General features: G+C 38.5%; 1 protein-coding gene across 1 annotated transcript in view; it reads right to left on the reverse strand.

The window, feature by feature from the left end:
• The window catches only part of RAB18 (RAB18, member RAS oncogene family), a 31,174-nt gene extending 7,466 nt beyond the window's left edge, over nucleotides 1-23,708 (reverse strand). The window contains exons 1-3 of the mRNA XM_059056818.2: nucleotides 23,245-23,708; nucleotides 18,919-18,974; nucleotides 1,609-1,670 (exon numbers count right to left, since the gene is read on the reverse strand). Coding sequence (XP_058912801.1) covers nucleotides 1,609-1,670; nucleotides 18,919-18,974; nucleotides 23,245-23,312 — 186 coding nt within the window. The 5' untranslated portion in view covers nucleotides 23,313-23,708. The remainder of the gene's footprint in view (nucleotides 1-1,608; nucleotides 1,671-18,918; nucleotides 18,975-23,244) is intronic.
• Between the last annotated feature and the right edge of the window lie 4,053 nt (nucleotides 23,709-27,761).

The raw sequence follows: 27,761 nt of genomic DNA on the forward strand, positions 1-27,761 counted from the left end.
AAAATTTAATCCCTTCTTTCAGAAAGTTGCATATACAACACGTGTAACAATGTGCATGTGTCTGACATTTTACAGGATGTTCACTAAAATGCACACATTGGTTAAAGATGAACTTTCTTCTCTATTAATTTCACACTATTTTGATCATCCTTTTTAGAAGGATGATCCTATATTATCCTTGCAGTCAGGAGAAGCTTCCCTTATTTAAAAAATATTTATAAGCCTATGATAAAGATGTCACTTCAGTAATACCTGCCAACCTTTTTATTGAGCAGGAACTAGAAAGTAAATTAAAAACAAACAAACAGAAAACTTCTTGTATGAAAGTAAGATCTCACAGCGACCATCAAGCCTCAGACCCTATTCTAAAGTGTATGTGTCACAGCAGGGGCAAGGGCAGAAGAGGTAACACATCCAACGGGAAAACATGGAAAATCAGGCTCCACTTCAGAACGGAAAGAAGGGAGCGTTCTTAAACTTCCATACATATTTTACTATGCTCTAGTCCAACATCTTCCCAACTGTTTCTTGATAGACATTACTGTACTGATTGATATTAAACATATTCTGGGGAGGGACAAACAGGCTACCAATCATGCAAAGCACTGTATCTTAGAAAAAATTAACCAAAAACCCATAAGACACACAGTCATTTGGAATAAAATGTGTGTTAGAAATAGTGTGCCGTTCAGAGAATGCCATTAACATTAATGAGATCATACAATGCATGAACACTTGCTGCTTCAATCTGTAATTGACACCCACCCAGCCAGCATTTACTACTTAGCCACCAAAGTGTGACTCAATTTGATGACTGCAGACCAGTTCTAATATTATTATCATGTTATAAAAATATACTTAGATATTTAACTATAGCGTATGTGGGAATTAGATTATGAGCATATTTTTATAAATGTTATATGTAATATATTTAATATATAAGCAATCATACTCAGATGGAGAGACAGAGATAGGAAGGAAGGAGAGGGGGAAGAGGAGAGCAGACAGACACAGAGTGAGTAACCTGGATGCCCTGGCAGCTGCTGCCACCTTATTCAGCACTACCAGGAAGAGGTCTAGTTAGCAGAGAGTGCGGATCAGAACAGCTGGGTTAACAGGCAAATGAAAAGACGTTAGTACGTAAACACTCAGCATCAGTATTAAAAAAAAATCCAAAGTTGGCAAGCTCAAAGTTTATAGATATTTACACTAACAAACATGAAAAATCATTTTTTCTATCGCTTCATTCCCTTCTCCCCAACAACTGCCTTTAGCATTAGTTCAGAGTAGGCAGTCTTTTTAAAACTTTAAAGAAACACATTCAATAACAATGATTCTCTCTGGCAGATGATGATTTTAATGCTCTGTTTTCAAATATTCTGAAGGGATTATATATTTTAAAAATCTGAGTAAGTAAAACAAGTCTCTGCCTGATTTCAGAATTATAAGATATAACTATTTATGTCTACCCTTTAATCAACATCAAATCTCCCAAGTTATTAAACACACATTGCTCATTCACCTCTAGAACACTACACACATCAAGTTCTGCTTCTTCAGAAAGTACAAGTTTAATATTTACACAAAATACATTTAAAAAATTCTTACCCATATTGCAAGTTTGGCCTTATTTCCATCCACTGAAATTGTTTTCACCTTAAAGTCAACACCTTGGAAAAATGAAAATTTTGATAAGAATTCCAGTAAAACATACATTTTAAATCAATTACCAAGAAAATGAAGAAACAGAAAAACCACTTTATTAAATGCCCAAATTCATATCCGAATTCTTAGAGTTATGGATGTGAAGATAAAAGTGTCACTAAAGTTTAGCAGCTTAGAATTTAATCAAGAAAAATGAAAACCAAATGCTTGTAAAATTCATTCACCTACCTGTACTTCTTGAAAAAGCAAACGTTTTATTGAAAAAAATGAAAGTGTAAGGTGTAAGGTGTACGGTGTAAGGTGGTGATCGACCCTGCACGTTAAAAGCCAAGAGCTAGAGTTCACCATGCTGATGCAGAGAGGATCTCCGGCTGACTGTGGGTTGGGGCACTTTCCCAGGGCCCCCTAAGCTATTATTAGGAGCGTCGTCCACAGCTGGCCAACACCCTAAGTCGGATTCTGGCTGTGGGCAGCTTGGAAGACTGGTAAAATTATAAAAGGGCCCCTCTTTCCTTGCCTTATGAATTCTTTGTTTTTCTTTGTTTTTATCCTAAAAAACAGTATTCATTTTATATAACTTTATCAATAATCACTTGCTACTGCACAACTGCAAAAAGAGAATTTACACACAAAAACGTTTATGCCCAATCCTTTAAGAATCTTCGTAAGTTAAAGAGGAGTGCTCGAAGAGCAGTGAAATCTGTATGTACTGATTTATATGAAGAGAAGACAAGTTCCGTAAGAAGTCACATTGGGCTCTACTACAGCAGTCCCCAAAACCTCTCTCTGCCCTGGAAAAGGAGTTGACACGTGCCATCTGGCTTAAATGAACAGTAACTGCCCACATGTCTTAAAACAGTATCAAAAATAATGTGCAGTCTATCCCACTGGCCAGAGGGAAAATATTAACTCAAGACACTTGGAAAGAAACTTTCAAAAGATTTTAGCTTATCACAATTAATTCAGAACAGCCACAACTAAGATGATATATATAAATGCTCAAATACTAAATGCTTCCTAGAACACCTGTCACCATTTTGGAAATATATTAGTAATTCTTGGATGATTTCTGATAATCCATCACACCCACAAATTAGGTAATAAAAGTGCATTTCAAAACATGCATTACACCAGGTCTTTCTACATGCCAAAGATTTTTAAAAAACAGTTTGGTGTCTTGGGCTAAGGTGATAAAGAAGTTGATAAAGTCATTCCTAGAATGTCAGGCAACCACGAGCGAAAGGACAGTGCCGATTGCACAGTCCAAGGAAAACCTAAGTGTAGTTTCTTTGAGGCAAAACAAACAAAAAATTCTATATATTAAGTAATCTTGTATTCACCAGGTCTAGATAAAGAAATCTGCCACACCATTTTTATAAAAAATATGAAATTATTTACATTTTACTCATATAGCTCAAAAAAAAGACACCCAAACTTGAGAAAATGTGGATGAAGAAATGGTTCTGACTTGGTAGAGGTACTAAATGAAGGCCACTGGGAGACGTCACAAAGAGACGGCCCGCCACATGTGCTCCACAGTTAAACTCTCAAGGTTCTTCAGAGAAGAGAGAACGAACTTTTCTATTCACAAACACCTAAGGCAAACCTGCTCAACGGCCGACTGCTACCAGCTTAGTCTACCCAGGACAGGAAACTCAACGCTCCCGGAAGGTGTGTGTTCGCCTTCCCTCCCCCAATATCCTCTTTCTCTTTTATGATTTCCTGCATCTATTTCTTGGCAGTCTCATGACTTTCTCTGTCATACGTATAATCTGCATGTCAATAACTGTCTCCAAGTTACTCTTCTGACATGTTAGATTTGAAAGCTACAGATAACACCCTCAGGAAACACTGCCCCTGGAGTCCTACCATCAAAGTCAAGAGACAGGCAAATGGACACAGGACCTTCAGTTCTCATTCATCTTCCCTTGGTTCCTCTGGTGAATCTCGTGTGCAGACAATGATCTCTTTAGCTCTTAGATGCTCAAACTGCTTCTTCACCAAGTCTGGGTCTTCTGTTTTGCAAGTGGCTGTTAATTTGCCTTATTGGTGGCAGCAGTGGGAATGTTTTTGATAAATTTTATATTTTGCCAACTTCTCACTACCTTTGATTAAACTATCTTTTCAACCTCCTCATGTGGATGACAAACAAGGAGCTCATAACAGAAGCAGAATGTTTAGGAAAAAACACTCCTGTGTTTCTCCTCTACAACACTGAACACTTCTGTGACCCAATACGTAGGGTTTTCCCCACAACTACCAATTCTTTGACTTTCCAGGGACACCAGGTGGGTGTCCCACAATTCAATTCAGTTCTGACACTATCTACTTGAAGTTAAGAGATAGATCCCACAGGGTAAGGGCGAAGTCCCACAAGACTGCCACACCCCCATTTCAGAGTCCAATCTCAAGTCCACGTTGTTACCTGTGCTTCTGACCAACTGGCTATAAATCAGAGGTTCCTATAATCCCTCCTCAATTAGATTAATTTGATATAGTAGCTCAAAGAACTCAGGAAAACAGTTTACTTACTTACTTACTAGATTATCATTTTATTATAAAAGGATACAACCCAGGAACAGCCAGAGGGAAGAGATCTGGGCACAGGGCAAGGTATGGGGAAGGGACACAGAGCTTTCATGCCCTCTCCAAGCATGCCATCCTTCCAGTACCTCCACATGTTCACAGACACAGAGCTCTCTGAACCCGTGGGGTTTTTTTTATGGAGGCTTGACTGATTAAATCATTTGCCTTTGGTGATTAAACAAAACCTCCAGCCCCTCTCTGCACCCTGGAAGTGAGGGAGGTAAGACAGGGCTGAAAAGTTCCAACCCTCTAATTATTGGGTTGGCCAAAAAGTTTGTTTGGGTTTTCCATAGCATCTTACAGAAAAACCCGAATGAACTTTTTGGCCAGCCCAATACATGGTTGGTTCTCCTGGCAACCAGCTTCTATGCTTCGGGGCTTTCTAGAAGTCACATCATTAACATAAACTCAGGTGTGGTTGAAAAAGGCTCGTTATGAAAATACAAAAGACATCCTGGGAATTCCCTGGCCATCCAGTGATTAGGACTTGGCGCTTTCACTGCGGGGGCCCAAGTTCATTCAGTCCCTGGTCGGGGAACTAAGATCCCATAAGCCACGTGGTGCAGCCAAAAAAGAAAAGAAAAACAGAAGACATCTTTAATTATTCTTATCACTTAAGAAAATCCAAGGGTTTTCGGAGTTCAGTGCTAGGAACCAAACATATATTTCTTATTATAAATTATAAAATCACAGAACTGTCACTTCAGCTTTTCTCTAGTAGTTCATTTGGGCTTGCATTTTTAATACAACATTCAATTCTGTTCCTCTGCAGGAATCTTTTTATAGGCACACGCCTATTTTATGAAGGTTAAGTTAGTTAAAACTAGACAATATAACCAATAAAGCCTTTGAAACAAGCAATAAGTGAGACATGAAAATTTCCAAAGATAATACCAACTACACTGTAAAGAAATACCAATGAATGGGAAACCAGAACATATCAATGGAATCATCTGCCTTATCAAAAGAAAAACAAGCAATCAAGAGAAACTGACTCAGAACTAGCAAAGATGTTAAAACTAGCAAAGAAGGATATTAAAAACACATAACTGTATAGCACATGTTCAGAAAGTTAACCTGACGTGCGAGAGATTTTAAAAACCCATACCAACATCTAGAGGTAAAAATGACAATGTCTGAGATTTAAAAAAAATAAATACGCAGGATGGGATTAACAGCAGATTAGACAATGCAGAAGAAAACACAAGTGAATACATAGAAAAACCTGTAACTAACATCATACTCATTGGTGAAGAACTGAAAGCTTTTCCCCACAGATCAGAACAAGATAAGGATGCATACACTCACCACATCTATTCTCAGAGTACTTCAAGTCCTAGCCAGAGCAATTAGGCAAGAAAAGGAAATAAAAGGCATCCATATTGGGAAGGAAGAAGTAAAATTATCTCTGTTCACAGACAACATTCCTTATATGTAGAAAATCCTAATGATTATATTCCATACACATACAAAAATATTGTTAGAACTATAAGTGAATTCAGCAGCTGCAGGATATAAAATCAACATGCAAAACTCAGTTGCATTTCTATACCCTAGTAATGAACAATCCAAAAAGAAAAATTTTAAATATCATTTACAATAGCATCAAAAAGAATAAAATACTTTAAAAATAGATGATGATGATGATGATAATAATAATAATAATAGTACTCAGGAATGAATTTAACCAAGGAGCTTTAATATTTATACACTGAAAACTACAAAACAGTGCTGAAAGAAATTAAAGAAGACACAAATAAGTGGAAAGACATGCTGTGTTCATGAGTTGGAAGACTTAATATTGTGAAGATGACAATACTACCCAAAGCTATCTACAGATCCAACACAATCCAATAAAAATTCTAATAGCTTTTTTTGCAGAATGGAAAAGCTGACATTCAAATTTGTATAGAATTACAAGAGGCACTAAATAACAATATTGAGAAAAAAAGAATAGTTGGAGGACTCAAACTTTAAAACTTACTACAAAACTACAATAATTAAAACAATGGTACTAGCATTAAGTACAGACATTTAAACCAATGAAATAAATAGAGAACCCAGAAATAAACCCTCACATATATAGCCAACTGATTTTCAACAAGGAAGCCAAGACCATTCAATAGGTAAAGGCCAGTCCTTTCAACAAATGATGCTCAGAAAACTAGATATCCAGATGCAAAAGAATGAAGTTGGACCCTAACCTTACACCATATACAAAAGTTAGCCCAAAATGGATCAAAGACGTAAATGTAAAAACTAAATCTTAAAAACTCTTAGAAGAAAGGATAGGAAAAATTTTTCATGACATGGGATTTGGAAAAGATTTTTTGGATATAACACTAAGAGCACAGGCAACAGAAGAAAAATAAACTGGACTTCATCAAAATTAAAAACATATGCATCAAAGGGCAACGTCAAGGGAGTGGAAAAAACCTCACAAAATGGGAAAAAATATTTGCAGGCCAGTTATCTGATAAGAGATTAGTATTTGGAATATATGAAGAATGCCTATAACTTAACAACAGAAAGCCTTATTCAAAAATGGGGAAAAGGATTTGAATAGACACTTCTCCAAATAATATACACAAATGGCCAGCAAGCACAGGAAAAGATGCTCAACATCATTATCCATTAGGGAAATGCAAATCAAAACCACAATGAGACACTACTTCATATCCATTAAAACAGCTACAATTAAAGAAAAACATGAAAACTAACAAGTGTTAACAAGGACATTAAGAAATTAGAATTAAAAAAAAAAAGAAATTAGAATGCTTGTGCATTGCTGGTAGGAATGTAAAATGGTACAGTCACTGTGAAAAAGTTTGGCAGTTCCTCAAAAAGCTAAAAACAGAATTACCATGTAATGTAGCAATTCCACTCAGGTACATACCCAAAAGAACTGACAACAGGAACTCAAGTAATTGTACAACAATGTTCACAGCATTGAACACAGCATTATTCACAAAAGGCAAAAGGTGGAAGCAAATCAAGTGTCCATGGACAGATGAATGGATAAACAAAATGTGGTATGTACATATAATGGAACATTATTAGCCATAAAATGGAATGAAATTCCAATTCCTACAGCTATAAAATGGAATGAAATTCTGATATATGCTACAACATGGATGAACCTTAAACACATTATGCTAAGTGAAATAAGCAAATTACAAAAGGACAAATATTGTATGAGTCTACTAATACAAGGTATCTAGAACAGGCAAATTCATAGAGACGGAAGGTAGAACAAGTTACTAGGGACTGAGAGGAAATGTGGAGTGGGAGTTATTGCTTAACTGGTAGAGTTCCTGTTTGAGGTTATGAAAAAGTTCTGGAAATGGATAGTATTGATGGTTGCAAAACAATGTGAACATAGTTAGTGCCACTGAATCATAAACTTAAAAATGGTTAAAATGGTAAATTTTATCTTATGTATATTTTCACAATAAAAAGTAGATAACTGGAGAATCCTATATCTATGAAAGAATTTAAATCTGTGGATAAAACCTTGCCATGAAAAACCTCCAGGCCCCAAATGAATTCTACTGAACATTTAAATAATAATCCATTACAAACAAACTCTTGCAGGAAACTGAAGAGGAATGAATACTTCCTTAGTCAGTCTATGAGTTCTACAGTACCATGACACCGAAACCAGACAAAGACACTATGATTAAAGAAAACTACAGATTAATATCCCTCATGAACATAGATGAAAATCCTAAACAAAATTTTACCATAAGTCATCCAAATAGGTGTAAAAGAACAGTATAGCACAACCAAGTGATGTTATTTCAGAAATGAAAAGTTGATATAACACGGGAAAAAAAAAAATCAATGTGGATTTTACTATTTTAAACCAAAAAAGAAACGTCATATGAACATCTCAACAAATGTGGAAAAGGAATTTAACAAAATCCAACATGCATTCCTAATGAAACCTCTCAGCAAACCAGAAATAGAAGGAAACTTCCTCAACCTGATAAACAGCATCTATGAAAAGATACAACTAACAGCACACTCAGTGGTAGAGACTGAATGTTTTCCCCTTAATATCAGGAACAAAAGAAGGTATCAGCTCTCATCACAACACTGCACTGGAGATCTTCAGCCAAGGCAATAAAACAAGAAATAAAAGGCATCCAGATTGGAAAGGAAGAATGTAGAAACCCAATGGAATCTATGGGATTAAAAAAGCACCTACAACAAATAAGCAAGTTTAGCAAGGTTGGAGGACACTAAATAAACATTTAAAAATCAACAGTATTTCTATATAATAGTAATGAAAAGAAACAATATTTTTTAAAAATTTACTACCATCGTACATAAAAACCTATACTATACTTAGGGCTAAATCTCACAAAAGATGTGAAAGGTATGTATGTAACCACTCTGAGGCATTTTACCTGCACCTAAAGGTCTCAGGTGTTTCTGCTGCAATGCCTACAGCGCTGTGACCTGCATGGGCAGTGGGAGTGGAAGGGAGGACATGGGAGACCCCAGAAGCCAGGAAATGGGGTCAGGCCTGGGCCTCTGGGGAGGCAGCGCTGAGTCCAGGATGCTGGACCACCAGAGAATTCCTGTGCCCAGGGAATATTAATCGGTGTGTGCTCTCCCGGAGATGTCCAGCTCTACCCCAAGACCCAGCTCCACCCAACTGCCTGCAGGCTCCAGTGCTGGAACACCTCAGACCAAACAACTGGAAAGACAGGAACACAGCCCCACCCCATCAGCAGACGGCTGTCTAAAGTCATACTGAGCCCACAGCCACCTCTAAACACACCCTCTTGACACGGCCCTGCCCACCAGAGGGACAAGACCCAGCTCCACCCACCAATGGATGGGCACCAGTCCCTTCCACCAGGAAGCCTGCACAAGCCCCATGACCAGCCTCACCCATCAGGGGCAGACACCAAAAGCAAGCAGAGCTATGATCCTGAAGCTTGCAGAAAGGAGACCACAAACACAGAAAGTCAGACAAAATGAGGAGGCAGAGAAATATGTTTCAAAGGAACAATATAAAAACCCAAAGGACTATTAAATGAAGTGGAGATAGGCAATCTACCTGAAGAAGAATTTAGAGTAACAATAATAAAGTTGATCCAAGATCACAGAAAAAGAATGGAGGCACAGACCAAGAAGATATAAGAAATGTTTAACAAAGAGCTAGAAGATTTAAAGAACAAACAGAGATGAACCATACAATAACTGAAATGAAAAATACATTAGAAGGAATCCACAGCAGAAGAAAATGAGGCAGAAAAACAACAAGTGAACTGGAAGACAAAGTAGTGGAAATCACTGCTGTGAAATATAAAAAAGAAAAAAGTATGAAAAGAAATGAGGACAGTCTTAGAGACCTCTGAGACAACATTAAACCCACCAACATTTGCATTACAGGGGTCCCAGAAGGAGAAGAGAGAGAAAGGGCCTGAGAAAATATTTGAAGAGATTATAGCTGAAAATATCCCTAACATGAGAAAGGAAACATTCAAGTCCAGGAAGCACAGAGAGTCCCATACAAGATAAACCCAAGGAGGAACTTGCTGAGACACAGATTAATCAAACTAACAAAAATTAAACAGAAAGAAAAAATATTAAAGGCAACAAGGGAAAAGCAAGAATTAATATCTAAAAGAATCCCCATAAGGTTATCAGCTGATTTTTCAGCAGAAACTCTGCAGGCCAGAAGGGAGTAGCACTTAAAGTGATGAAAGGGAAAAAACCTACAACCAAGAATACTCTACTGAGCAAGGCTCTTGTTCAGATTTGATGGAGAAATCAAAAGCTTTACAGACAAGCAAAGGGTCAGCGAATTCAGCACCACCAAACCAGCTTTACAAAAAACCTAAAGGAACTTCTCTAGGCAGAAAAGAAAAGGCCACAGCTAGAAACAAGAAAATTATGAATGGGGGAAAGCTCACCAGTATGGAGGTTCCTTAAAAAACTAAAAATAGAACTACCACATGATCCAGCAATCCCACTCCTGGGCATATATCTGGAGAAAACCATAATTTGAAAAGATACATGAACCCCAATGTTCATTTCGGCACTATTTACAGTAGCCAAGACATGGAAGCAACCTAAATGTCCATCAACAGAGGAACCGATAAAGAAGGTGTGGTAGATATATACAATGTAATGTTACTTGGCCATAAAAGAGAATGAAATAATGCCATCGGCAGCAACATGCATGGACCTAGAGATTATCATACTAAGTGAAGTAAGTCAGACAGAGAAAGATGAATATCATATCACTCATATGTGAAATCTAATTTTTAAAAAATGATACAAATGAATTTACTTACAAAACAGAAACAGACTTACAGATTTCGAAAACAAACTTACGGTTACCAACGGGGAAACATGGAGTGGGGAAGGATGAATTAGGAGCTTGGAGTTAACATATACACACTATTATATATAAAATAGATAACCAACAAGGACCTACTGTATAGCACAGGACACTCTACTCAATATTCTGTAATAACCTACATGGGAAAAGAATCTGAAAAAGAATGAATATATGTATAACTGAATCACTATGCTATATACCTGAAACTAACACAGCATTGTAAATCAAATATACTCCAATAAAATTTTTTTTAAAAGAACATTATAAGTGAAAATTTTTAAAAAATGAGTCATACACCTAGTGTAAGATACAAAACTATAAAACTTCTAGAGGAAAATGTGGGAGAAAATCATTGCAATCATCTGTTGAGCATAAGATATAACACTGAAATCATCATCCAAAAAAAAAAAATTGGTAAGTTGGATTTCATCACAATAAACAAGTTCTGCTTTTAGAAATAAACTGTTAAGAGAATTACAAGAGGAGCCACAGACTAAGAAAAACACATTTACAAAGCATATTTCATCTAATAATGGACTTATATGCAGAATATGTGTAAAGAACTCAAAGCTCAACAATAAGAAAAAACCCAATTAAAAACTGAACAAGACTTGGACACTTCACACACACACAATATATATACATGTGGATAGCAAATAAGAACTTTAAAAGATGCTCAACATCATAAGTCATTAGAGAATGCAAAGTAAATCACAATGAGATTACCAATACACACCTATTAAAATGATTACGATTTAAAAGTCTAACCATACTAAGTACAATGGATTGGGGCTACAGAAGAACAGGAAGTTTCATATACTGCTAGTGGGAATGTAAAATGACAACCACCACTTTATAAAAAAATGGACAGACTGTTTTCCAAAGTTAAACATGCATTTACCATATGATCCAGCAATTCCATTATTGGGTATTCACTCTAGAGAAATAAAAATTAATTTTCATGTAAAATCCTGTACTTGAATGTTTATAACAGGTCTATTTATTATCACCAAAAACTGGAAACAACCCAAATGGCCTACAAGGGGTAGATGACTTAACCAACCCCAAAATGGAATACAACCCACCAATAAAAAGGAACAAACTATTGACACGCAGAAACTCAGAGGCAGCTCAAACGCATCATGCTAAGTGAAAAAACTCAGGCTGGAAAGGTCACACACTCTAGTCCATCTACATGACATTCTCAAAAACACAAAACTATAGTGATAAAGACCTAGCAGTGGCTGCCAGGGAACAGAGACGGGGAAAAAGGGGAAAAAGTGTGCCTGAAAAAAGATGGCACTAGGGGAACTCTTTGGATGATGGAACTGTTTGGTATCCTGATTGTGGTAGCGATTACATAACCATATACATCTGTTATAACACATATTAAATTCAAAGAACTCTATACCCCCAAAGAAGTCAATTTTACTATATCATAATTTTAAAAAATATTGCTATCTCCTTGGAACATAATATAGATCAAAAATACTTTCTGAAAGAATAAATTATCAGAGAACATGTATTGTAAAATTTCTGCTTCTTTCCAATTTATTTTGCTGCCGAAGACTGATTTTGTAAAACTGTTCCATGGGCTCTTAAAATAATTAGTTCTTCATTCAAAATATTTCTTGACTGTGTTATTCTATTTCCCATGACCTTATGTGTGTCTTTTGGATCTATCTAATTATGAAAGAGATATAACAAATCTCCTAATCTAAACGTATTTTCATCAAATTCTTCTCTTGTGTTGTAAACAGATTTTGCTTTTATATATCATTTCTGTGTTTGGTGCCTACTTGTCTATGACTATTATAGCTGTTTTGTTAATTAATTTGGCTTTTCATCATTACATTATATCCTATTTTATTTTGTCCAGTGCATTAGCCCTGAATTCTACCTTAAAGCATGTTATACTACTACCTCTGCTTCTATACTGGTGCATCCCTTTATTTCAACCTTTCCATATTTCTTTTAAGTACTCTTCAACTCCAATCTGGAAATCTGAATTATTAGGAGAATTGGACCCATTTACATTTAATTAACTGATAAATCTAATTTTGCTGCTTCCCTCTTATGCTTAGCATTTCTGACATTCTGTTCAAATCTGTGTTTGATCTTTTTCATCGCTGAGCTGTATTTCTGTGTTGTAATTAAAAGAATACCAAGTCAGGAAGCTGGATTTAGTCTCAGCCCTCTTACTAAGGTCTCTATAGCCAAGAGCTTAATTAATCTCTTTAAGTCAATTTCCCCCTTCTCATGAAAGAATATAAAAATTCCTGGCTTATCTGCTATTTAGTTATTTTGGGGGAGGGGGTAGAGGATAACAGGAGAGGGGGCATCAAGACAGACACCATAAAAGCTTTAAGGATCCAAGGAGAACAAGGTTAGGAGGACCTAGATCCCCAAGTCTCAGTTTACAAACAACCTAAAAAGTATGAACAATGAAATGTGCTAAGTGCTCTGCTCCCCAAGAAGACAGAGCTGAGAAGGAGTGAGCACTGGAGGCAAGAAAAGAAGGTGAACAACGTTATGAAGATCCGAGTCTGGGTAATGAAGAGACACCAGGGATTTCCGTGGAGACTACTTAGAGGGAACAACGGTTATTATGCCTGATGGCCTTATGGCAGCTAGCAGTAGCAAGAGAAGAACATCTGGAGAGGAAAGAGGTGTGTGGAAGAAGGTCTTGTCAGAAGTAGGCTAAATTCTGAGGCTACCCTGACTCTTGCTGATGGCCATGAGGCTGGCAGAGGGGTGGGTGGCTTTACTCCAAATGGAAGTAATTAGCCAATACATAAGAAATAAAATGACCCAAAAAAGCCTGGAAATTAGGAAACACATTCCTAAATCAAAGATTTCAAATATTCAAAGAGGAAAGCAAAACTGAAAATTTAAACTATGCAGAGAGCAATGAAAAACCAACAGCCTATCACAACCTATGGGACACAGTAAAACTTGTTCTTAGAGGACATCTTTGTTGAAGAATAAAGACTAAAAAGAAAGGAACTTAATACTCATCTTAAGAAACTAACAAAATAAACCAAAATAAAAGTAGGAAGGAGAAAGGGGAAAAAATAAAGCAATTCCTCAAACAATAAAATAGATACATTCCTTAAGGAAAAGACAGACCAAAAAAATGTACACGTTTAGAAATGAGGGAACATAAACACAGATAATGAAGCGTTTAAACGAATACTACAGGGACTTCCCTGGTGGTCCAGAGCTCCCACCGCAGGAGGAATGGGTTCCACCCCTGGTCGGGAACCAAGAACTAAGATCCTGTGCGCTGGCCAAAAAAAAAAAAAAGATACTACATGCAACTAACTTAACAAGTGAGCTGGGATTTTCCTTCCTAGCTGCACTCCTAAGACTGTGCTAAGAAACAGAGAACCTGAAGAGGTTGTAACAGTGAGGGAGAAGCAGGATCAGACTGACTCAGATGAAATACAACCTTCACAGAACAGATAATTCCAGTAGTACTTAAGCAAGTAAGGACAATTTTAAAAGACGGAAAGCTCCTTCATTGTATAAACAGAAAAAACTTTAATACCAAATTCTGATTTTTTAAAAATACAAAAAAGGAAAGACCATCTTACATATAAAAATTATAAATTAGTCAACAGAATCCAGAAATACATCAAACAAAATGAGTGAAGGCTTATCTAGGAAAGCAAGGACATTTCAGTATAAAAAGGTCTATCAACCATTAGTCAGTGCTGAAAAGGCATATGAAAAAAATCACAACCTTTACTAATAAAGCCTCTAAGTAGAATGGAAGAAAGAAACAATCTATATATGATCAAGACCATTTGTCATTATTCTAAATAAAGAAATGTCAGAGCCATTTTTATTACTTTAACATGTTTAATTGAATGAAATTATATGAAATAGAATAGTTCTATTTTACTTTCTGAATTATCTCATATTCCCAAGTATTGTAACAAGTTTATGTTGTGGCATTAAACAAGATGTATAAACTACTTTGCATTTTAATTAAATTATCTTTCTGTTAAGTAAGCCCAAACTATAAGGTAACTTGTGGATGAAACAGATCTGACACCTGCCCTTAGAAGCCAAACAGTCATGGGTATTTCTAAAAACTTAACAAGGGAGTGATAAGAATCACTGATCTAGGGCTTCCCTGGTGGCGCAGTGGTTGAGAATCCGCCTGCCAATGCAGGGGATACGGGTTCGTGCCCCGGTCCGGGAAGATCCCACATGCCGCGGAGCGGCTGGGCCCGTGAGCCATGGCCGCTGAGCCTGTGCGTCCGGAGCCTGTGCTCCGCAACGGGAGAGGCCACAACAGTGAGAGGCCCGCGTACCACAAAAAAAAAAAAAAAAAAAAGAATCACTGATCTAAAGTCAACCAACAACAAGCAAAATTTGTCTAACTTTCGTTGAAATGTATCAACCCTCAAAAAACACTTTCACATATTGTAACAATTGTAAGTCTTAGAGATTAAGAAATAGTTTGTGAGCCTGTCTTAAGTAGAGAGCCAGTTTTAAATTTTCTAATTTTATATTTGAAAATTTTTACTTAAAGTGCTCTTTTTGTGTTCAAAGGTTACCTAAAATAGGGTAAATTAAAAAAACAAAAAGCATGATGCGGATTTTGCCTATTTAATCATACTATATAAAGTTAATGTAACTACTTTCTATATCCATGCTTAAATTTCAACCAATTTTATCTATGCAGTTGATTAAGTACCTTAGGTAAAGACCTCATTAAGCACCATCTTATGGCCTGACCATAGCAAAAGGACAAATCTAGTGCTTATTATTTTCCCCCCAAACATTCCCATGTAACAAACAAAAACCTGGTCAAAATATTCTTACAATTTTGTCTGTGTGTGTTTATTTTTATGTCAGAAATGTTACCTTGGATTATATATCATTAAATATTGGTTGTGTTTCATGATGTTTCTTCTTTTAAGACTCAAACATACTATGTAAAATCTCCTTTTCTGATTTCCATATCTGTCATTTTCTCACTCTAATTTGTTTTAATATTCTTATTCATTTTGGTAAATTCTACCCACTTTTCCGTTCCTAGCTTCTATGTTCTTTATTGTGTTTCCCAGGTTCTACTGTCCCTCGTGATCCTTCCAATCTCACCTTCATTTCAGTGATGGTTTTATTTTATCTTTTCTTCCTTTCCACTCAATCAGCTCACACTGCATTTTCTCATGTAGTCGCACTATCTCTTCCCCGACCTCTTATATCACTGTTTTGTGCTCTCACTGATAAATATTTCCATTAAGTCTTTTAAATTCATGGCAAAATGTTTGGTCATTATTTTCATCTTCTTTACAGCAATATTATTTTCTGGTGAGGATTCTTCAACTGTCCTTTGTTTTTCCATTCCTTTCTTCCTCTTCGATTCTTGAATGGTGGTAGTGGCCTTGAGCTGGATTCTTTTTTACTAAGTCTTAGTTGAAAGTGGTGAGGTTTTCCTGGACAAGCTATTTGCAGGAGGTTCACAAAGAAAGCCATAGTGGATCAGTTCCGCACTGGCACAAGTTTGTCTTGATTCAGGGTTTTACATGAGAATCAGTTAGGCTTTTACTTCTCGACATGCAGAGGAGATAGGCAACCTTGAGGTTTTTCAAGGGCATCTCCTCCCCTCCTGCCACAGAGACAGACAAAATGCAAAAATGGCTGGTTTGTATGACTCCTTGTTTGGCTTCACCTTCCCAACTTCTTAAAACCAAACCAGATGCAGGGTAACTCCTGCCATTAGTTTAAGAAGCCACTTTGCTTTCACAAACAAGGGATATAGGTTTTGCACCTCACAGTGGGCCTCTCAACCTCATAAAGCAGCTCTTGCTGGCTCCGAGCTCTGCAGCCCTGGCATCACCTACTTTCTCCTACAGGCGGCCTGTCTGGTCCCCACCGCTCTTGGCAGCCATTCCACCTACTCTGTGGTTTGGCATTTTAGCTGCCCTCTAGTACAGTGGACTATGGGTTGGGGTTTTAGTTTCTCCCTCTCTTTGTTATTAGTCAATTGCCAGAAAGCAAAAGAGGAAAACGCCAACTCTACAGTACCATCTTCAAACCCCAAATCCAACAATTACCTTAATAGAGTATTTTATACAAGACAGAAACTTGAGTGTCTCACTGTATTACTGAAAGATAAGGGTGTGCTTTCCTTACTATTATACTGTGACGTAAATACTAATTTTCATATGGCCATTAACAACTGGGCTAATTATTTTTATTTCAAAAACTCATGTATATTGGTTATAACCTAGGGCAGAAAATTATCTGATGCCGAAATGTAAAAGATACTTTTCAAGACCCAAGGCCCACTGGTGGAACAAATTATGTATATTCTCGTCAGTATGCTACAATCTTAGTATTTGCTTTTAAAGCAAAGCCTTTTTAGTAATAAAGACGACAAATGATCTGTCAATCTGCAAGTCCCCAGTTACATTTGGGTTTGAGATGAAGACAGATAGTTTATAGTACATATAAGATCACTCCCGTAGGAAAATTTTAACTCTAGGCAAGTTCATTTTCCCGCCAGTTATTATTCTTCTAATCCTCGCTTATCCAATACCAGGTATGTTCTGAGCAAAGTCAAGTTTTATTAATAACTGATTTTTTAAAGGAGCAAATAATATACCAAAACCAAATTAAATAGATTTTGAATTACTAGTGTTTTAAATGATTCCCTTTTACACACATAACAGTAAATCTGTCAACATTAACATGTCATCCAAAAGCTAAGTAATGCCTGATATAATTTATTAAACATTTAGATGGAGAGACTTGGTGTACATCGTCTTAAGGAACCAAGTCCCACCACCAGTAATGGCACAAATATACACCACACTCTGACAGGCACTTCTGAGGAACTCCTGACCAAAATGCATAACCTGAATCTAACCATGAGGACACACGGACAAATGCAATTGAAGGATATTCTACAATAACGGGCCTGTATGTGCTCTTCAAAAATGTTGAGGCCATGAAAGACAAAGAAAGAGTGAAGAACTGTTCAGATTAAAAGAGACTAAGGAAAAATGACAACAAAATTCAGTATGTGATGCTGGACTGGATTCTGGACCAGAAACAATTCTTCTTCTTTGGTATATAAGACATTAGTGGGGCATTTGATGAAATCTGTCTGTATACAGGAGAACTGTATCCATGTTCATCTAGAAAATACACATTAAAGTACTTAGAGGTTAAAGACGTTGAAGACACTGTGTGCAATTTTCTCTCAAACAATTAGAAAAAAGCAAGAATACTGTGTATGTGTATGTAGACAGAATGATAAAGCATATGTGATAAATGTTAACATTTGGGGAATTTGATTAAGATATACAGGAAATCTTTGAATTATTTTTACAACTCTTCTCTAAGTATGAAATTATTTAACAATAAAAAGGAAAAAAAATCAACCCAGTTAATAGAAACTTTTTATTTTACCTAATAATAATACAAGGATCATCTTTACTACATTCTACTCATCAGATCATGAAATTTTAGAGCTGGAAGAAAAGTGTATTCGCTCCCCCAAATTCCTCAACTTACAGAAGACAAGGAAGTGAATGACTTGCTCAAGATGACAACGTTCAAGGCAGAGCCAAGGCTATTATCCTGCTCTGACTCAGCTCTTCCTGCTGCTGCAAGCTGTCTCTTGTTCCTTTACATTGTCACCGACTCCCTAAACATGTGACACCAGAATATTTAGCTCTATCTTCTCATATATCCTAATAAGCTGGTGTGGCAAACCACTTTCAGGCAATCTAAATTTCATTTTTAAAAGGCATTTATGTATTATGTATTACTGCTTCTAACAATCTTTAATAACTAATATCAATAAATATGCTGCCAGAATACATGCCAGATACTGTACTGAATGCTAAAAATACAAAATTAACACACTCTACTGCTGGGTGATACTGCTAGGTCCATTATGACAGAGACCAAGTCTGCATTATTGAACATCATAACCCACCTCTTAGGACAGTGCCAGGCATGCAATAAACATTCAAATGACTGTATGCTGCTAAATAACAGACAACCCCTAGCACAGGAATGTGTATACAGATAATCGTAATATCTGCAGTGTTAACAAAGTACCATGAGACAACAGAAAAGGACTTTTTTTGCTTGGTGAGATCTACAAAGGCTTCAGAAATTTAATGACTACCACAGTTAAGACTTGAAAGACAAATAAGATTTTGACAGACATGGAAGCAATGGGGTGGTGAGAGGACGGGTAGGGGAGTTAGATGAAACAGCCCGAAGCAAGAAAATATTTGGCATTTCTACTAAATTTTTAAACATAGGCTTACCTATTGTTGCTGCAAGTTCTGGATCAAAAGTATCATCTGTGAACCTCAAGAGCAGGCTAAAAGAGATGTTAAAAAGACAGATTAGTAATTTGGCTTTTCTTTCTAATCACTTGATAAATCTTCCTGATTGTTTTGTTTTGTCACCAGTTAGATGCAGATAAGAATAGCTGATGTAGTCTGCTCCCAGAAATACAGCCTCAGTGCCGGTCTATACAGGGGAATTAAATTACTGGAACGGCAATTAAAGAATCCCCAAAGCGAGGTAGTTTCCCCACACTCCCCAAGTGTGACAGTGACTGTGGTTTTTGTTGTTTTATAACTGTGTTGGTATGTCCTTCTGAGAAAATATTAGCAAACCTGTGACACTTTAACTGACATGGACACAAAGGGGAAAAGTGAGTCTTTTGGAATGCAACAAATTAATTTTAAAAAAAATCTCATGCATAATTCACTCTGAATTCAGATAAAAACAGAAAGGTGTGAAGTCTAGCATTTTGAAACAAGTAGGAAGACTGTTACCTAAGTGGAAAGAGATATAATAAAAAGTGGAGGCAGAAAGGTCACGTGATGGCCAGAGCAGGTAGCCTCTGGCAAATGCTGGGTAGGTAGGGTGTATGAAATCAAGGAGGCAACATGGAACTACCAAAAGCTTTCACCAAAAGGAATGGCAGGAACTGCTCTTTATCTTGAAAACTTAATGCCAGCAAAAAATTGCAAGAAAAACAACAGAAGACAACTGCCATGATTATAGTAAGAGATCATGAAGGACTAAACCTAGGAAATGGTAAAGAAACTAGAGACGAAGGCATGAAATGAAAAGATACCGTAAGAGTACTCCCAAGATTCTGTCTCCCAGAATTATTTTGTTTAACATAAGGCAGAAGTCGCAGTTATTAGAAGCTCTTCAAAAATAAAATTTAAGCTTTTGTTAAAGCCCTAGATTATAAAATTAATCAATTGCCCCTCACATTATCTCCTAAGTAGGACGAGACCATTCTATTGACCTATTTGCATTAATAAAATCAAGACAATAGCTATCTCATGAATTGCAGGAAAAAAACGTATGAAGATTTCTACAGATTATAATTATTGCTGCTAAAGATTTTTTTTTTTTGTCCACAGGGTTGCAAAACATAATGGCCTCTTGGTAGCTCCCAAACCCAGTGTCATTAATTCTATTTGAAGGATTAACTCTCCCTTTCCTGGTTTTGCTTTTTCTTGATCATAAAACCAGCATCACAAAAGCAAAGTAAAAAGAATCATATTGCAGATTTTTCTACTTAACATTGAACACTCTTGACTATAACTAATTTTACTTACCTCCAACATGAATTAGGTGACAGCACTAATAAGAATCTTAAAACACTACTCATAAGAATTGTCTTCTCTCCCCAACATTGAACTTCAAATCAATAAAAGTGAAGATTTCACTAAAAATTTCAGTTACTCACAATTTAAGAATAGAAAGGTTGTGTATCTATACTCAGTCACCAAAGAAAATATTATTACAAAAACGTAGAACCTTGTTGAGTAGTAATAATAATACCATAATAACATAAATAATAACAATGGTATTAGCTATTATTTATTAAGCATCGACAACGTGGCAGACACTGAGCCAGGGGTTTTTCTTGGCTTGTCATTAATGGTATTTTGTCAGGAAAGACAAGGGTGTAAAGCAACAAATTTAAATACAGGCTTCGAGTATAAGGCAGCAGATCTTAGCCAGGGGTAAACTATTAGCTCAAAATGTATTCTAAATTTTATGTGTACATTTTTCTAGGCAGGGAGTCTATTTCTCTATTAGATTCTGACAGGAACCCACAACCCGAAAATGATTAAGAGCCACTGCTCTAAAGGATGTATGTTTAAGCCTTGATATTTTCAAAGCTAAAGGAGCAAAATACTCTCCATGCAGAGCTATAGATGGAAGGAGACCAGCAATCCACTTGGAGAGGACCAAACCTGTAATTAATCTGTGCGATTATAACTAACATGCATTTCTCAATTTACAAATGAAATTGGTCAAAAAGGATGGGATATAAGGGGCACAGGAGGGACAGCAACTTGAATAACAGAAGGTCTCTATAATCCCTCCCAGTTTCTGAAACACCTTGCTACTTCTTCACTTCACTATGGCTAGCCACAGAATCAAAGACTATTACACATTTAACACCTGATAGGGCCTGAGAGATTTCTACCCAACCTCACTTTTCGAACAAAGAAATGAAGGCCTGGAGTGTCTGAGTAACAAAGGTCACACAAGTGGCTGCACCAGTTTCATCATTCTCATCTCCTGGCTCCTCTCACACACGCCCATTACACTCCAAGTACGAAATAAACTGGAAAAATAACCCACTAGTTTGAATTAGTTAAGATATCCCTTGTTGTGCAATGACTTCTCAACAACACAAGTGATATATCACTTCCATTAACTCTAGATTTATAAAGAAATAGAAACCATTGGTTAGAACAACCCTGTAAGATTATATCCAGGACAAGTGTTAATTATCTTAAAAAGCATAGGCTTCTAAAGAGTCATTTATTCTCATCTTATTCAGAAAGTGTTCAAAGTTTTTTCCATAGCATATGACATACCAAAAATGTTTATCTAGCCAGAAAAATAAGCCAACTTTCTCCTTAAATGCAATCCTTTCTTGAAAGAGGTAAAGGTGTTAAAATTTTGCAGTGAGTAGTTGATAAGTCACCACTAACTATTGAGAAAAAGTCTGGAGCATATTAGATCCAAATAAATTTGTGTGAGGGGAGGGAACCAAGGGAACCAGTAAATCCACTTAACAGATTTTACTCTAGAGGAAGAACGTCAATTATGTGAACACTGCACTGCAGTCAGCCATCAAGTAATCAGCCATCTAACACGGTTAGAAAAGGTGCCAATCAACCATGTTTGGGGCTGAACCACATGAAACGACATCCAACCATTACTAACTTCAAAATCAGCAACTTCATAGGTCTTAACCTAAATGACGGTCACATCTCAAGAAGAAAATGGTCACAAGGCCAAGGAATTCCTATTAAGACAATGTTTATATAATACCTAGCTTTTTAACCTTCAAATACAATAGATGGTGATCATGAAAATGATTTTATTCAGCCCTTTAAGTAACACACACACACACACACACACACACACATCATACTATCTTTTTAGCCCATAATGTTTCGTTAATTTATTCCTTCTTAGGTACAAATCCCTCACTCTAACATATAGAGTACATTAAATGAGAGAAACTATGAAAATGTACTGTCATGCTTTAAAAACACATAAAGTTTCAGAATATATTTACAGAGTAAGGTTTCAAATACTCAAGTATTTAAAGAAAAAGACTTCACGAAGTAATGTGAAAAGTTTATCAGGAGGTATAGCTAAAATATGAAATTGCTTGCAGCTCCTGGAATTTGGATATTATTTGAAGATCAAAGCAGCGCAGAATACAAGGAGCTCGTAAACATATGGCGAGGATACCTTCCCTTGGAGAGAGTTCTGTTCCAGGATGTGGATGAAATCACAGCCCTCTTGCAATACGCCCCAGGCTCCACGTCTTCCCTTATACTCGACTCTAACTACTGTCAACGTTCTTTTCCCCCAAGAAAGCGTCAAGAAAGAAGAGACACATGCTAATGTGTTCTCTTACCTCTATATGATGCGGCACAATGACAAGTAACAATCACACGTGATTTTCAAAAGCGGCCCACAGCTTAAGCTCTACCGTCTTAGACTAAAGTGAATTATTTAAGCAATCAGAAGACTGAAGAGTTCCTTCACAGCTGACTCATTTAAAAAAAAAGAAAAAAGAGAAAAAAAGCGGCTGCGGGGTGCACCATAATAGGCCAGGAATGCGACCTACGGCGTCGCGAAACTTCCCGTGCAGAACTTGACGTATTATGAGGCAGGCCGGCCGAAACCCCAGCGGTAGAGCTACACCTCTCAACTCGCGGGGTGCACGCAGCCTGGCCCCGGGGCCCAGAGGCCTCGACCTCGGCCGGACTCGGGCCCAAGCCCGCCCGCCGCGCCCTAGGCTCCTCTACAGGAAACCGCCGGCCGGGAGGCGGCCCCGGAACTGTTTTCCTCTGGGTGCGACAGGAGGCGAAGCGATCCAGGGAGCCAGGCCTGGCAGAGGCCGTGGATCGGGCGGCGGGGTGGCGGGGCCGCAGGGCCGCGCAGCGGGAAGGCCCGGAGGCCGCCCCAGGCCGGGCCGCGCCCGGCCGCCGCCGTTTACCGTTCCCGCCGCGGCCCAGGGGACAGCGGCCACCTAGGCGGAAAGGGCCCCGCCACCCTCGTCACGGCCCGCAGAGCCGCCTCACCTGGACTTGCCCACGCCACTCTCGCCGATGATGAGGATCTTCAGGGTGGTCAGCACGTCCTCGTCCATCCTGATCCTGCTCCGCTCCGCTCACAGCTGGCCTCCCCGCTCCGCCTCTCAGCCCAGGGGGAGCTGCCGCGCATGCGCCCCGCCCCTCCGGGGCCACCTTCCTTTTACACCGGGTGTTTAGGTTGCAGGAGCCCCGCACGCCCGGGTTCCGCCTGGAAGTAGCTCTGCGTCGGCTTAAACCCAAGTCCCAGGTGTCCTTCCGGAGAGGGCACCTCCTCCCTTGCGCAAGCGCAGAGGGAGAGTGCCGGGTGTGATTTCACCCAGTTCGGAGGCTCTTCCCCTTCTCCAACCCTCACTTTATCGTCCTTTGGTGCACGTACTCGGAGGAGGATTGAATCAGGCGAGTATGGTGCTCTTTGATTTCAATAACTGCTCAAAACAGCTGCATTGCAGTGGCAAGAGTCTTCTGCGCGAAGGCAGATTATCTTAATTTTAGGTCCCGGCCAGCGTATAACCGCTTTGCATGACCTAGACTTCTGAGCCTGTTCCCCTCAGTCGGCACAATTATACTTCTTCGAACAAGACCGGCGTCTTAGAATTGTTATGAAGATTAAGTGAGTTAATTTCTGATGGCACTTTGTAAACTCAAGTGCTCTATAAAAGTTGTGATCTGGTATTATTAACTTCCTGGCTGTTTGACAAATACCCTTCACACCTCACCTCATATTCAAAGAGAGATGTAAACCTCAGGTAGATCAGGTGCATACAAACCTCTGGTGGTGCAACTCAAACCAACTGTTACTCATAAGAGCTGCTACACCACAACTGCAGGAATTGTATGTACATGCTTCGTCTTCTTGGCAAGCTCTAAATCTTAGTGAGGGTGCCAAACCTTATGTATAGTAACTAACAAAGTGCCTGGTACATGGCAGACACTAAATAAACATTAGCCTCCCTTATCTTCTTCTACCTGCAGCTAATGCCAGATACAATAGATATTTAATTAAAGAATACATGTTAATAAAATTTAAAATAAATTAAGAAAATAATCTTTTTTTTTTTTTTTTTGCGGTACGCGGGCCTCTCACTGCTGTGGCCTCTCCCGCTGCCGAGCACAGGCTCCGGACGTGCAGGCTCAGCGGCCACGGCTCACGGGCCCAGCCGCTCCACGGCACGTGGGATCTTCCCGGACCGGGGCACGAACCCGTGTCCCCTACATCGATAGGCAGACTCTCAACCACTGCGCCACCAGGGAAGCCCAGCTATTTTCTATTAAGCCAGACATTAAATAGATTTGCAAAAACGTAAAATAGTGCCACTTCTTTACTAATTTTTTGTTTTAAAATAATTATTTTCATAAACATTTATATAAATAGTAATAGGTTTATTATGTTTTAAGATGGTTTAATACATATGTTTAAAATTTTCTCAGTTCTAATTTGAAGAGTAAATAGTCATCAGCTCTCTCAAGTCCTCAATAATTTGTACAACCAAAAAGTTTGAGAACTGTTGCATGGCACAGCTGCCAAGACGTCTCCACGTGGGTCTGTCCAGGGGCAGAAAACCAAGCTAAACATGAATCATACTGATGTCATCGTCTTCTCCTCTATACTAGCTTTTCCTCCTGATTTCCTTTGTAAGGAACGACATTGACAGCCGCTCACCTTCCTCAGCCTCAATACCCACATCCCTTAAGCATCCTGAAATGTATCCGCTTTCTTCACTTCTATCATCCCTGTTAATGTCAGGTCACCACCTCAGTTTCTTGCTGGATCACCTGCCCTGCTAACTGCCCAGCTGGCCTTCCTGCCTTCATTCTTCTCTCCCCTCGGGCTCTTCTCTGCCCTGCAGCCAAAGCGGTGCTGCTAGAGTGCAAACCTAGTCCAGTCATCCACCTTCTTTATGTTGCTCGCTGCCCTTCCAAGTAGTTATTATGGTATCGTAAGCCCCGCTTATCCCTCCAGCCTCATCTCTTGCTGTCTCATGCTTGCACTCTGTGTTCTGGCCAGATTAAACTCCTTTCGTGTTTTCAGTGAGCCGTGTGGACCTCGTCGTTCCTCTGCCTGGAGTCCTCTTCTTTCCTCTGTCTCCACCCCCATCCCCGCACACACACACTTTTGCTTGGGCAGCTCCTCCTCCTCCTCTATGTTCCAGCTTTTGGATCTATTTCTCTGGAATGATTTCTCAGGCCTCCCAGGTCAGCCTTACATTGTGTTTTGATAGTGTCCTATGCGTCTATTGTGGTATATACTCTACAGTATTTTCATTGCTTGTTCTCCTACCAGAATGTGTGCTTCCTGAAAGCAGAATTGATTAGTGTCCTGTTCACTGTTCTGTCTCCAGCATGCAGTACAATGCCAAGCATAGAGTAGCTGCTCAAAAAATATTTGTAAATATAAAAACCTCAAATCAACTTCAGAAATTTGGAACAGGGAGGTCTTCTTATTTATTTGTTGTTTCTATGGGTTGGAGTGTCTCTTGAATCTCTGTCTTGAACATTAGGGGAAGAAAAACCTCAGTAACTCTTAATGCACAACCATTACCAGGTATTGCTAGAAAGGAAGCAAGCATTCATGCACGGGTAAGGCAAGGTAGTATGTTTTGTGCTAAATAGGTGACACAGAAAATAAATGCTCCAGAAATTCAGACAAGAGTAATTGATCACTGAAGCTTAGGGACACCAGAAAAGGCTTCAGGAAGGAAGCAGGACTTGAAAAGGTGTACAGTTTAGACAAGTGCAAGGAAGGGGGTACCGCTTCAGGCAGAATGAATATAGCATAAACAAAGGCATCAGGACTCTATGTAAAATATAACCTTTTAGACGGATAAATCTGGCTATGTACAGGAAGAATTAGGGAACAGACAGGAGTAAAGACATTGTGGACAAAGAATGTCACCTGCCATATCAGTAAACAAAGGATGTTGCCAGCACCAAGCTGTCAGCTACTGCAGCCGCCCCCAGAGGTGTACCCTGAGGGGGCTCAGGATGGAAAGAAGAGGATACTGGCCCTGGATAGTTAAGATGCATATCAAAGGAACGATTTCAATAAGCCCAGACTCCTGCATCTTCCCATGCATAGAAAAAATGCTAAATCCATTAAATTGAGATGTCCATTTCTTTAATTAGCAGTAATCTTTTGATGTTTGACCACCTGTTTTATGTTTTTTTCCAAAAACTCATATATATGCTGGCTCTTTGCTTACTTCTTTGGCACAGTCCCTCGGAGCTATCTGAGAGACTGTATCCCTGGCTTAAGTCCTCTGTTAAGTCAACCAAATAAAGTATCATTCTCAACTTTTAGGTTGTGCATTTTGTTTTTAGTGCACAGCATGGAGACCTCACAGGAAATTAGGGGAAGACATGAATGCGGTGGTGTTGGGGGTTGGGGACCGGAAGTGGAGGGATATATACAAACAGCGCAAGTACTAATTGCCCCACGCCCAGTGAAGGACGAGGAGAAGAAAAGGGTGAGAAAAATATCAAGAAGTTCTCTACTATTGTAAGTCTCAGTGCTACCAACAAGCAGGCAAACTTAGGACAGAAATGGTGAGGAAAATGAGTTACATTTCAGCCATGTTGAATTTTATGTGAAGGTACACCTTGGAGGCAAAATTTTTCAGAACCTTTTCAGAGCTGTGCTTCTCAAATTCAGACCATATAGCAAGACACCAAAACAGAAGAATCAGGAAGGTGACATTCCTGGCCAACAGTCTGGCCTGGGGAATCTGTTTCCCATATGCACTGTTTTGTTTTGTTTTTAACATCTTTATTGGAGTATAATTGCTTTGCAATGTCGTGTTAGTTTCTGCTGTATAACAAAGTGAATTAGCAATACTTATCGACATGTATACATATATCCCCATATCCCCTCCCTCCTGAGTCTCCCTCCCACCCTCCCTATCCCACCCCTCTAGGTGGTCACAAAGCACCGAGCTGATCACCCTCTGCTGTGTGGCTGCTTCCCACTAGCTATCTATTTTACGTTTGGTAGTGTATATATGTCCACGCCACTCTCTCACTTCATCACAGCTTACCCTTCCCCCTCCCCGTGTCCTCAAGTCCGTTCTGCATGTCTGCGTCTTTATTTGTATCCTGCCCGTAGGTTCTTCAGAACCTTTTTTTTCTTTTAGATTCCATATATATGTGTTAGAATATGGTATTTGTTTTTCTCTTTCTGACTTACTTCACTCTGTATGACAGACTCTAGGTCCATCCACCTCACACAAATAACTCAATTTTGTTTCTTTTTATGGCTGAGTAATATTCCATTGTATATATGTGCCACATCTTCTTTATCCATTCATCTGTCGATGGACACTTACGTTGCTTCCATGTGCTGGCTATCGTAAATAGTGCTGCAATGAACATTGCGGTACATGTCTCTTTTTGAATTATGGTTTTCTTAGGGTATATGCCCAGTAGTGGGATTGCTGAGTCATATGGTAATTCTATTTTTAGTTTGTTAAGGAACCTCCATACTGTTCTCCATAGTGGCTGTATCAATTTAC

The sequence above is a fragment of the Kogia breviceps genome, chromosome 3 (genome assembly GCF_026419965.1).
Source record: "Kogia breviceps isolate mKogBre1 chromosome 3, mKogBre1 haplotype 1, whole genome shotgun sequence".
Taxonomy (NCBI): Eukaryota; Metazoa; Chordata; class Mammalia; order Artiodactyla; family Physeteridae; genus Kogia; species Kogia breviceps.